Below are 13,595 nucleotides of genomic sequence, written 5' to 3'. Positions count from 1 at the left end.
GGAATTTTAGGACAGTGAACATCTTTTGTGATCCTGGACTCAAAGCTGGTTGCCTGTGTTTCCCATCCAGGGTGCAGTTTCAGCAGCTGGAGCATCTGTAGTACCTCATGTCCTTCTAGTAAAATGAAAACCACCTATTGGGACACTCCTGCAAATTAGCAAGAGCTGTGCTCTCTCTAAGCTTGTTTACCTCTTTTGTCTGTGATTCCTTCCCAGCCTCCAGTCACAGCTTCTATCTTCTCTCCTAACAAAGCCATACCTCCTAATGTTTCTCAAAAAGTTCTGCCAACTGAGGACTAAGCTTTCAATTATATGAGTCTATGGAGGCCATTCTCATTCAAATCACCACCGAAATGTACATATATTCCTTGGCTTGGCTGTAAAGAATACATACATCTCATTAATGTACAGAGAATACCTAAAATAAGCTCCCAGATCGAGACTAGCAACTGCCTGCTGTTTCCTTGCATATAGACTAAGAAGAGTGATTTACTCAAAGCTAAGTAGAAGCTATACCCCTGGAAAAAGTAAATGAATAACATCTAATGTTGATAATGCTGGAGATAGTAGAAAAGGACATGTTGGGCTAGGTGCAACATGTAGGGTGCAACATCCCTGAGGAGACATCCCTGAAAGCCCTTGCGGTGCTGAAAGACCTGAATTATGACTCTTTGCTGTAAGTCTCACAGATTTGACATTTACCTGTTCAGTTCCAATATAAGAATAAATAATATATTTTTAAACAGATACAATAATTTTAAATGTCAGTAGGATAGAGCTATTTGGTGTTGAAATGGCCTCTTGCATACAGCAGTCACTGGAGGACGTGGAGGAGTGAATAATGTTCATGCCAGTGACCCCAAGACATCAAGAAAAGTTTGTACTGTGCTCTGTGAGTCTGCTTGACAGAACTGAAGAAGTAGGGAGGTGTTTTCTGCCAAAGTATCTCTGTGCTACAAGTTCCAGCACAAAATAGGGTGTTTGACATTTTTCCTGTACCTCACAGGTAGTTTCCCCCATGTCCAGAAGGGAGGGTTGATTGACTGCAGTCTGACTCTCTGGTTTTGGCTATCAGATGAGTCTGCAGATTCCGTTCTGCCCACCCAGGCAGCTTCCTCTGGGTCCTTGTCCTCCTAGGTCACCTTCAGGTCAGCTTGAGGGTCACTGTGATGCATGGGACAGTGCAGGGAACAAAGAAGAAGTGGGGGGATGGGCACACTGCCATCTCTTCTTACTCCTCACATGTTTTGATACAGCAGAGGTCCTGGGAGTGCTTGCTTGGCTGGCATTTTCCTGGCTTCCTGTCAGAAGCAGTCAAAGAACAAAATGAAATTCACAGGGCCCAGCTGACATGTGAGGCTCTTCCCCTTTGTGAGTTGGCTCATGTCCTTTTCCCCAGTAATCTTTCTATTACAAGTAAACTTGAAGGTTATAACAGAAAGTACTGGGCAAGAATGAAGCCCATTGTTTGAACCGTGGTGTAGCAAAGATTCAGTGTCCCAAGATGCCAGTATGTTAGAACAATTAATGCTCAAGTAGAATATTTTTATTTCTTGATCAAAAGAAACAGGCAAGCAAAATGATTCATCCTGTAAAGGTGTTTGTCACCAAGCGTAACCACCTCATTAGATCCTTGGAGCCCACATGGTAGAAAGAGAGAACTGACTTCTGCAAGTTTTTCCTCTGATCTCCGTGTATGAACATGCATAGCATACACACAGACATACACATATATACACATGTAAATGAATACACATGCATACACACAGACATACACATATATACACATGTAAATGAATACACATGCATACACACAGACATACACATGTATACACATATAAATGAATACATCACAGGACTCTAACACTAGACATAGAACTGTAGGCAACTAAGGAATGCTGAGAGCAAGACAAAGAATCTTCCCTAGGAAAGAGCCCAGAAATTATTCAACCAAATGGACAGCTCTGAAATCATATGATTTCATATGTGTGTGTATATATACATATATATGTAGCAATAATGTGGACTCAGCAGGTTATATATCTATGCATATATTTAGGAGTATATATATGTATGTGGGTGTATCACAACTAAAGAAAAAGAGGGCAGAGGCTATGGATTTGGAGGCATGGTACACAGGAGGTCTTGAAGGGAGGAAAGGAAAAGGAGAAATTATATAATTCTATTTTCATTCCAAAGATAAAAATTAGCATAATAAAATTTAAAATAAATGAATAAGTAAAACATGGAGTGAGTGGTTGTATAATCTCTCTTACTATAAAATCTTGAACAAAGCTGTTTTGAGATACTTACTGTTCATGACAAAATGATTTGTATATCAGCAAGAACACACAAATAGTGATTGAAGATACTGGGATTTGAAAGGCAATGCTAAGTTAATGGCATGTGTAGAGAAAGGGAGACTCTTTGAAATGTAGAGGCTGAAAATACTAGAAATGGAAGAAACTCATAAATCATTCTGCAGGTGGCTGAGGAAAACCAGAGATGCGATAGGGTTGTCTTCCACACTTCCTTCCATCCTCCATCCCACCTTTCCCTGCTTTCTTCCTGTTCCTTCTCTCCCCCGGTCCCTTTCTAATCTTCCTTTCATTGCCCTCATTTCTCCTCTGCTTCTTGCCCTGTTAGTTACTAAGGGCTTCATCTATACCTGGCACCAGACCATGTCTATTTTACCAACTATATGTATAAGTTAATTATAAGGTAACAATAAAGATGCTTAAAAGTTTGATAATGAAAATTTTTACTGACATGTAAAGAAAGCAAGGCTTGAAATAATTAAGTTATTTTGTCAGTGTCGCTTGACTCGCATGCAGGTGGTAGAGCAGAGATGGGAAATCAGCTGCATTTCAGGTCTCCTACTGCATACCCAGCACAAGTAAATGCTCAACTGTGGTGTCAATGAGCTTCATAGTGACACTGGTATTGATGGCAGAGAATGCCATAGTTGCAACATATGCTCTCAAGGTCACATGGTAGTCAGGGTACCTACTTGCCTGATTCCACACAACCTTTTTCTCTGTAGAGCCAGGTTGACAAATACATGAATTTTTTTCCAAATTCATTGTCATTTTAATGCTTTTGAGATTTAAATAGAGCTAATAAGTGTTACTAGAAGCAATGGTGAAACTATTTTATTCTAATATTTGTTTCCTTGTAGACAAAAATGTATAGATTCTGCGAGCTTCTAACCAAACTAAACTAAAGATAAAGACTTTTCTACATCAGGGGAAAATTAAGCTTTAAGCCAGTGTGGGGATCACATTGACTCTATAATACCTGATGAATTTAGTGGTCATCCTCTCTCCTCCGGACTCTAACTAGTCCATAGCTCACATCCATAACTGTTTCCTTATGGCCTAAAGGCCATGGGTTTAAGAATCCATTTTAGCAATTTGCCTTAGGTGAAAGGCAATGTAAGCCCAGGTTGTGGATGTCTGGTGGCTGCCATGGCCTCCCTTCTCTTCCAAGTGAAAAAGCCCCCTCTGGCCTCTGCCTCAGTTCTGGCTATCACCCCAAATGTTCTTTTCCTCTGTCATAAGCAGATACTAGGTTGGGCTTAGCGATAATCCCTAGCCTCATTAAGCACAGAAGGAAAAATACATTGGACACCCAATCCACACTACCTACCCGACATTCATTTTTCATTTCAACATGCTGAAACCATGCCTGTGTTCCTTCCAAGTGCTTTCATTAGTACTTGCTACTCCAGGAAATCTCACATGCTTCTCACGGTTCCGCCAGAAGCTACAAATACTCCTACCCAACATTTTGTAGCACCCAAATCACTCCCATTATTCTGCATTTATTACATTTGCACGCACTAGAAAGCAGGACTTTGGCCAGGTAGTGGTGATGAACTCCTTTAATCCTAGCAATTGGGAAGCAGAGGCAGGCAAATCTCTGAGTTCGAGGTCAGCTTGATCTATAGTGTGAGTTCCAGAACAGTCAAGGCTAGACAAAGAATCCTGGTCTTGACAAAGAAACAAACAACCAAAACAGGACTTTGAGGCACAGACTCAGTTTGTCTGTCTTATAGGATGGTGATTTTATGACATTTGGTCAGACTCACTAAACTGATACATTAATGAATTTTATGGAAGGCACATACTATTCAATGACAGATTTAGACAAAATTCACTGCTAAGTTCTTTTTAATTTTTCCAATAAAAAACAACTGATGCCACCAGCAGGTATTGTTGAAAAAGAATTTCGGAACCAGAAATTGACAAATAATATCTTTGAAGTGCTTATGTTATTAAACTACTCAGAGTTTTTTACTTGTTTTATTTATTTTGTTTGTTTGCTTGTTTCTTTTTATTTGGACTTTTTACCTTTTATGACTGGGGAGGACAGATGAAATAATATCTTATGATACATTAAGTTTGCATAATATTTTAAATATAAAATGAAAACAATGCAACATCCACTGGTTACTACCATGGTAACATTTTTTTGGCATACAGCCATGCCTCCTTGTGTGTATCCATTGAAGACCAACTGTATACCAAAATGGAAGAGGTGAGGCATGTCAACAGAGATCATAAGATTTAGAATCAGGCTTGTCCCAACAGCATGCTGTGCACTGTTCTGAATTTTGTTCTAAAGGGGGAAGGAAGTATAGTGTGGAAGAGAAATATGGAGACCTATTTGATAATGGGGAGAGTAGATGGTAACCCCAGAGTACTTGGAGGGAAAGGATAGAAAGGAGAATAGGAAAACTGGGCAGGCTGAGGTCTACCTGACAATGTCATCTCTCCCAGGTTCTTTTTTCGTCCCCCCCCTAAAAAAAACCTTTAAATATCTATTTTACATACTAACCACAGCTTCCCCTACCCCCTCTCCTCCAGTTCCCTCCCTGCACTTTCTCCTGCACCCCCTCCCCATCCTCTCCTCAGAAAGGGTTAAGGCCTCCCATACAGAGTCAACAAATCCTACTGGCATATCAAGTTGTGACAGGACCAAGCCCCTCCCCTCTGCATCCAGGCATCCCACAATAGGGAATGGGTTCCAAAAAGCCAGCTCATTCACCAAGGACAGATCCTCATCCCACTGCTAAGGCCCCACATACAGACCAAGGTACACAACTGTCACCCACATGCAGAGGGCCTAGGTCGGTCCCATGCAGACTTCCTAGCTGTCAGTATAGAGTCCATGAGCTCCTATGAGCTCAGGTCAGCTGTCTCTGTGGGTTTCCCAGGTTCTTCATGCATGTGCTGTCAGCATTTGCACAGAAGATTCTCTTGACTGGAAGGTGTCCACCCCACCTTTCTGCTGTTCTGTTTGGGAGCTGCATGGTTCCTCTGAAGAAACTGGAAACTAGAAGGGACATGGCTGGCAGGTGATCACTTGCTCCCGTGCTCCAAGGCTAGCTCTTTTCCACACTAAGATACAAAAAACTCTAGGTCTCAACTATCTCTTATTCAAGTGTGTGTGTGTGCGCGTGCGTGCGTGCGAGCGTGTGTGCGTGCGTAGATGCATGCTTGTGCGTGTTGGAGGTGTGTCTCTTTGGAGGAAATCTGTGCTGACTCTGTGCTCATTTTTACATACCATTAAATATCTGAACTTCTAAAACAAAGATGTATCAGTCAGAACTTGGCTAGAACCACATCAGTCCCTCAGAGAAATGGGATTACGGTCCCTTTATTGTAGTATTATTACTGCCACCTTCATTTGCTTCTCCCATTTTCTTATTCCAGGGTAATGCCCTATACTTCAAATCTGCCAGGAACGTGACAGTGAACATTCTCAATGACCAGACAAAAGTGCTGACGCGGCTGGTGACAGGTAAGAGAAGAACAAATTGACAAATGGCTGCTCTATCTGAGCACCTAACAGACTGTCTTGTCCTGTGAGATCCCACATGAACTCGAACAAGGGTCTGCTGACTGTGTACTGTGTAAAGAAAGAGAACTCAGCTTGTAAACTCTGATTCTATCAAAAGGTTCAGTCCCAAGTATTCACATGGTTAACTTAACAAGTGCCATGGACTTGCTTTTGCAGAAAAGCTGTTTTTAGTATAACATAACTTCTAAATGCAAGCCAGTTGTTTCAACTGGCTCTCAACCAAAAAAAAAAACTTTTAAATTTTGCTGTTTATTTTTGAGAATCTCGTACATGTGTACAATGAGGTGTGATCATATATAGCCCTCATTTCCTCCCTCCAACTCACCCCAGCACACTCCCACCCAATTTAATGTCTCTTTATTTTAGTACTTAATTCCAGTTAGTGTTGCCCTATACATACACAGGTAGGGGGTATTCACTCAACTATGGAAAACTTACCAGTGGCCATATCCTCCAGCACCTATCCACTATTTGTAGTTCCCTGTTAAGGAACTATGGTAGGATTTGGGCTGTCTTGATCTCCCACAGTCTTGTGCAGGGAACCACAACTGCTATAGGTTCATGAGCATAATAGCCTTGTTATGTCCAGAAGACAGCATTTCACCACACTCCTCCCTATCCTCCAGCTCTTCCGTCATTTTGACCTCATCTTCTGCAATGATGCCTGAGCCTTGGTGGAGTAGGGGTTGATATAGACATCTCATTTACGGCTGAGCACTCATCTCTTTCCCTAGCACTTTCTGACCAGTTGTGAATCTCTCCACTGATGGATTCCCACGGCAAAAAGAAGCTTCTCTGACCAAGTGTGAGAGCAGTCTATGGGTATAAGATAAATTGTATTTAGAAGGCAATTGGGTGGCATGAGCCTGCATGCTGCAATACAGACTTACCAAGATGTGCCTACTTGTGCAGCAGTAACACAACAGTTACAAGGTAACCAAGTGCTTTCTGATTCAATGATACCTGTTTTCCAGGAAGGAATTTAAAGTAAAGACTGGTGTTGCAATCTGAGCTAAAAGCCCATAGTTTTGGAGATCATAGGCCCTAGGGTGGAACCTGTTGTTTTTAATTTGGGCAAGGAGTCATACTGTCCAAGGCTCCCTTTACAACAGTGGAATAAAGGCCAATTACACTAAACTGAGAGCAGAGGGTGTGTGTGTGTGTGTGTGTGTGTGTGTGTGTGTGTGTGTGTGATATGTGAGTATATGATTTTATGTGTTATGCTCTGTGTATATATACATGTGTCCACATATGTGTATAAAGGGCAGAGGTTGACATCAGGTATATATCTCCATCACTCTCCACCTTAGTTTTTGAGTAGCAGCTCTCACTGATGCCAAAGTATACTGACTGGTTAGACTGGTTGCCAACTAGGGAATTTTGTTTATCTGTGACCCTCTATCCCTCATCATGCCAGCTAACTGGGTATCCAAAGTCAGGTCCTCAATCCCTGCACAGCAGGCTCTTTACTATCTGAGCCATCTCCCCAGCTCCTGGAAAGGGATCTTTAATGATAGTTTGAAGCCCGGCCCCCTTTGCTATGCTTGCTGTCTTTGAGCCCAACTCAACTACAAGCTCCAGATGTGTCCACAAGCTGTATATGTGTGCTTTTTCTTTAATACAGAAGATCTGTTCCTAACAGTCATGGGAAATACCCACTTGGTTTTAAGCTTTGAATTCTAACAACTTAAACAACGATTGGTTGTTCATAATAATGACTCCACTGATAAACATGGGCCTCATGGACAGTCATGTGTTGAGTGGTATGATCAATGTACCCTCTGTAGGTTTACAAGACGTGATAAACAGATAGGCATTGTCTACCCCACAGTGGAAGGGGAAAGTGTGGGTCAGAGTGGCATTGTTAGACCTCCAGAAGAAAAGGCCATTTGGCTTTGGGGCTGAGAGAAAGGCGTTCAGATGGATTTTTGAGAGGACAGTGACCCAAATGCCCTAAAACATTACTGTGAGGAGAATTTCCAGGGGCCCAGTAGTAACTGAGTTACAGGAAAGCGGCGTCCACCCTTGACCAGCAAGAAAGACGCCACACCGAGGAATCTTCTTCAAACACAGTTTAATCGGGAACCTCTTTGCTTTGTACAATGTATAATGGCGGCGGCCCCGGGCCGAGGGAGACGGGGCTTGATATAGTCTACATCTACCAATCACCTAACCCTACGTGGCGCGCCAGGATAGGTTGTCTCCAAGCAGAATTAAGAGGATACATGACCTTTGCCTTATTTGGAGTTGTTTACCACAGAGAGCGCTCGCCGTCGGGCTGGCGGAAGGCGGAAACCGGCGCCATCTTTTGGGTGCGGTTTTCTGCAGCTCCCTACAGTTCCCCCTTTTTGTTTTAATATTATAGGAGTAGCAGTATCTATCTGTTGTCAGATTTCAGTCATCTCTGTCTTAGGTTCAACCCCAGTGTCCCTATCTTACCCGTCAAAGAGTCACTGTGTCGCCCTCACAGGCTCATGTCTTAGGTTGAAGGGAACACATATATGCTTATTCGCTCAGCATGAGGGTAGGTGCCCGTCATTGAGCATGACTGATTCAGATACGCATCACTCACTCAGCAAGGGCGAGACAGACATCTATTTGTCTGTCAGCATGGATAACCATGCTTGAGGGGACTGTCCTGCTTCCACAGCAGCAAAGGCCTGTACCAACATAGCAGCTTGGGATTTTTGCGACTTCCTGATCCTGCATAGGCACCACAAGCAAACAAAAATGGCTAACAGCATCATGGAAAACATAACCCCTACTCCAGCCCATTCCTTAACTAAACTAAAGGCTTGTGCAATCATGGTATTACTTCTCTGCTGTGTGACCCTCATCCTGCAGATACACCATAACGCTATGAAACTAACTAGGATAAGCATTCCTCCCAGGGCACCCATTCCCGCCCACTCTTTCAGATGATTCATGGCTTGAGTGATCCACGCAGACAGTCCTTCCGCAACCAAGATGTCGACCCTGGTGGAATTCACATGCACTATGGAGAGTCTCAGCTCCTGCATCAGCTTGTCAAAATCCCCAGACCAGTTGCCTAGAAGATACTATGAAGGTTGTTTAGACATGTTTGCTGCTAAAGAATAATTCTGATAGGAAACAGCTGTTATACACAAACCAGGCATTCTCCATTCACATCCCAACTGTGCCAGTTACCATAAAGTATCCAATTGTTCCTGCAATAGATCAATGTGTTGATTCAAAACCATAATGCCATCTTTCAATTGAGCATTAAGGGTAGATTGGATATCCAATGCAATCTCCATATGCTAAGTGCAGCAATTTCAACTCCTTACTAGTTAAGAGAATGTCATCCATATAGTGAACACATCTCACAGCAGGGTATTTCTCTCTAATAGGAGCAATAGCATGACACACAAAAAGCTGACACATAGTGGGGCTATTGGCCATACCCTGGGGTAAAACCACCCACTCATATAATGGTATGGAGAATAGAAGGTAAAGTAAAAGCAAACCTAACACTATCCTGCACACATCACAAATCAGGTTCTTCATGATTGGGTAGGGCTGACAGCAACGGTAAACCACGCTGCACAGGCCCCATGACTTGCATCTATTTATTTCCTTCAGCTGTTCTAACGTCTCCTGCCCCTCTTCTACAGCCTTGCGGCATCTTTGATCCTCTAGACAGCTGCGAACCATTTTCCAAATAGGCCTCGTCCCTGGCTTCAGCGTTCCCTGTGCCCAGACAAAATCTAGATCTTTTCCAAGCTTATCCCAACTATCCACAGTGAGGTTGCCCGAAGACCACGTTGTACAGGGCCCATAATTTGCATCTGCTGATTAATAGCTCTAAGATCGTGAAGCAATCTCCATTTACCAGATTTTTTCTTAATGACAAAAATAGGAGTATTCCATGGAGATACAGAGGCTTTTATATGCCCCAGATCCAGCTGCTCCTGCACTAGAGTCTTAGCAGCTTCCAGTTTTTCAGAGGAAAGTGGCCACTGAGGAACCCATACCGGCTCCTCTGTTTTCCAGGTAATAGGAATACCTCCCTCAGTGGCCCCTAGGAAAAACCCAGACCTAGATTCTTTGGTCTTGGTTGTGGGATAATAGGACTGGCACGACCCTACAGATGTTTCCCGAGGCCTCGGCCTGGGACGTATCCCATTCGTTTCATGATACCTTGAGATGTTTCTGAGTATTCATTTGTGAGTTTAAAACCCATATCCTTTAACAAATCTCTTCCCCATAATGAAATTGGTAAGTCTAACACATAAGGTTGCATGGTCCCTGAATGCCCTTCCTGATCTTTCCAAGGCAATTGTCTAGCACTCATATCAGGAGCCTTAGCATAGCCTAAACCTTGTAAACTTTGAGAAGAAACCTGTATAGGCCAGCCAGAGGGCCAATCTTTAGTGGCTATGATGCTCTTATCAGCTCCAGAATCTAGTAAGCCTAAGATTTTCTTACCATTCACTATTAACTCAAGGGTTGGACGTTGATCAAGATCTAAAGCTAGGAAAGTTAAGTTTGATCCAGTGGAACCAAAGTTTCCCTCTCCTCTCTCTCTGGCTTGTGCTGGAAACTTGTCATGCAAACTTGGCAAAAGCAGTAGCTGTGCTATCCTGTCTCCAGGAGAAATGGCTGTAATCCCTCTAGGAGATTCTACCATGATCTTTACTACACCCATGTAATCAGGATCTATAACTCCAGGATGTACTCGTAAGCCTTTCAACGCTGCAGATGATCTTCCTATAAGCAAACCTACTGTGCCAGGCTCAAGGGGTCCCTTAAAATCGGTGTCAACAAGCTGGACCCCCATTCTGGGAGTTAATACGAGTCTGGTGGTGGAGCGTAAGTCCAGCCCCGCGGAGCCTGTAGTGGCTCTCCTCGGTCCCTCGGATGACGAAGAGAGGGCCAGGTTTCGGGACTCTGCTCCTGGTTCTGATCCTCCATGGCCCCATATATTTGTGGGCCCTGGGGTCGTGGGCCCCGTCGTCCGTTTTTTGGACAGGCTCCTCCATACCCCTGAACAAGAGGCTGTCCACTGATGTCTTTTACTGATCTACAATCCTTAGCCCAATGATTTCCTTTTCTACATCTAGGACATAAGCCAGGTTGCTTAGGGCGCGGAGCAAAGTTATTGACTTTAGTGTTTCCTCCCTCGGGGCATTGCTTTTTCAAATGCCCTTGCTTGCCGCATTTAAAGCAAGCTCCTGAACCTCCACCTTTCTTAGTTAATTGCATCACAGCAGCTGCTAGTCCAGCATTAGTCAGCGGACCCCCTAACTCCCTACAGACTTTCATCCAGACTTCAAGGCCTTTACCCTTATATGGAGTTATTGCAGCTCTGCACTCTTTTGTACACTGTTCATAAATCAGCTGTTTGATCAAAGGCATAGCAGTATCTGGATCCCCAAACACTCTTCCTGCAGCTTCTACCATTCTTGCCACAAAGTCTGAAAAGGGTTCCATAGGACCCTGTAATATCTTTGTAAGATTTCCACTGACCTCACCTTTGTTAGGCAGAGACCTCCAAGCCCTAATGGCTATTTGATTAATCTGATCATACACTTGAGGAGGATATCCTGTTTGTTGCTGTGCAAAACGTCCTTGACCAAGAAGCATGTCCACATCCCAATATTGATCACCAGCTGCACGATTAATCGCACCTTGATCATTGGCAAACTCAATTTGAAAAGCTCTCCAATCTAAATATTGTCCTGGTGATAAGCAAGCTCTTACCAAATTTGTCCAATCACTGGGTGTCATACAGTAGTGACCGAGCGCTTCTACCTGAGCAATTGTAAAAGCTGCCGTCACCCCATAGGTGCGTACCGATTCTGCCAGAGCTTTGACTATTTTAAAGTCAATTGGTTTATGATATTTCTGTTGGTTACCGTCTGTAAAAACTGGATAAGCCAGTGGTTGAGTAACCTGAAGCTCAGTGCGAACCGTACGCCACACTTCCGGACAGAAGGTGGAGCAACCAGGACCTCCTACTTCCTCTTTCGAGCAGTAGGGGGTAGGAGCGGTAGGGCGGTGCCCTTGCTTTACAGTCGCCATTTTAGGACGCTGTTTTTCTGATACTTTTAATGAATGTTTTTCCATGAGCTCAATAATCTCTTCCTCCTCTTCCTCCATGATGTCCTCATCCTCACATATATCCTGCTCTGATTCTGAATCCTCTCCTGGTTCTTTTAACTCCTTTCTCAACCTTCCTAGAGAAGGATAAACTCGCTTCTTATCCCTTTTCTGTTTCTCCTTTGATTTCTCACTGCAAGTCGGATAACACCACCAGAAAATAAAAGCCCACACTGTGATGTCTAAAAGCAGCCAAATCACCACTATAATAGCGGGGTCCATTAACTTACTCTCACTCTGCAAATTAAAGCAGAAGCGAGGTTTTTTACTTTCGGTTCGCTTTTGTCGCAAACAGTGTTGCTCCTTTCCGGAGACTTTACCGCCTCTTTCCCGAGGGCTTTGTTGCTCCTTTACTGGAGACTTTATCGCCTCTTTCCCGAGGACCTTGGTGCTCCTTTACCGGAGACCTATCTCCGCATTCACCGCGGACTTTACAGTTCCACTTACCTTGGGAACTTACCCCCGACTGTGAGAAGTTCTGATTCCCCGTACGGGCCACCACTTGCGGCGTCCACCCTTGACCAGCAAGAAAGACGCCACACCGAGGAATCTTCTTCAAACACAGTTTAATCGGGAACCTCTTTGCTTTGTACAATGTATAATGGCGGCGGCCCCGGGCCGAGGGAGACGGGGCTTGATATAGTCTACATCTACCAATCACCTAACCCTACGTGGCGCGCCAGGATAGGTTGTCTCCAAGCAGAATTAAGAGGATACATGACCTTTGCCTTATTTGGAGTTGTTTACCACAGAGAGCGCTTGCCGTCGGGCTGGCGGAAGGCGGAAACCGGCGCCATCTTTTGGGTGCGGTTTTCTGCAGCTCCCTACAGGAAAGCAAGTGCCTTTGCACGCAGAGCCCTGCTCCTTGCCATCCTCCTCCCAGCAAAGCTGCAGATAGAGGTTCAGAGTTACATAGCCCTGAGCTGGACTGGACCATACACAGCTAAGAAACTCCTGGGTCTGTGGAAATGCTGCCCAGTAGAGCCTATGATGCACAAACACACTGTTACAGCAAGCATCTGGACTCTAGGTTTTGCTTATATAACATCTGGCCTCCAGTCACTGGTTCTAAATAATTAAACAGGTCCAGCAAGCAGTGATTTAAGCAGCTTGTATGAAAAGTGCCTCCAGGAGGGAGATAAATCCAACCTCCAGCTCCCAGATCCCAGGGCTCAAAAAGAACTGATCTAGCCTGTTGATCAGTAACCATTTATCAGCAGTGGGAGATTTGGTTTACTTGAAAGATTGTGCTTTGATAAAGCTGAAAATGACTATTACCCCTCTAAAGAGAGCCTGCCTCTGTGTCTTTCCCTCCTCCCTCTTTTCCTTCTCTTTTTCTCTTTTCATCTTCCTTTGCCTCCCAGCTCCCCCACCCCCTCTCCATAGTCCTCTTCTCTTTTTTCCCACCCCTTTTCTTTGTCCTCTTTTGCTTCCTTCGTCCATTCTCTACATTGTTCTTTCTTCCTATCCCTCCTTTCCTTATTCTTTTCTTACCCTCCTTCCTCTCCATTACCCTACCCCTCTCTCCCTACCACCCCCTTTGACCCTCTGGTTGCCTTCTCTTCCTTTCCTCTCTCCTCCTCTCTCCTATTGCTTTCCAGTAGTCT

General features: G+C 44.0%; 1 protein-coding gene across 1 annotated transcript in view; it reads left to right on the top strand.

Moving 5' to 3' along the window:
• Sgcd (sarcoglycan delta) overlaps positions 1-13,595 on the top strand; it is a 382,102-nt gene that overhangs the window by 230,146 nt on the left and 138,361 nt on the right. The window contains exon 4 of the mRNA XM_027427680.2: positions 5,718-5,805. Coding sequence (XP_027283481.1) covers positions 5,718-5,805 — 88 coding nt within the window. The remainder of the gene's footprint in view (positions 1-5,717; positions 5,806-13,595) is intronic.

Source organism: Cricetulus griseus, chromosome 7, assembly GCF_003668045.3.
Source record: "Cricetulus griseus strain 17A/GY chromosome 7, alternate assembly CriGri-PICRH-1.0, whole genome shotgun sequence".
NCBI classification, from domain to species: Eukaryota; Metazoa; Chordata; class Mammalia; order Rodentia; family Cricetidae; genus Cricetulus; species Cricetulus griseus.
The sequence above is the reverse complement of the archived record's forward strand: the minus strand, read 5'-3'. Positions and strand labels throughout refer to the sequence as shown.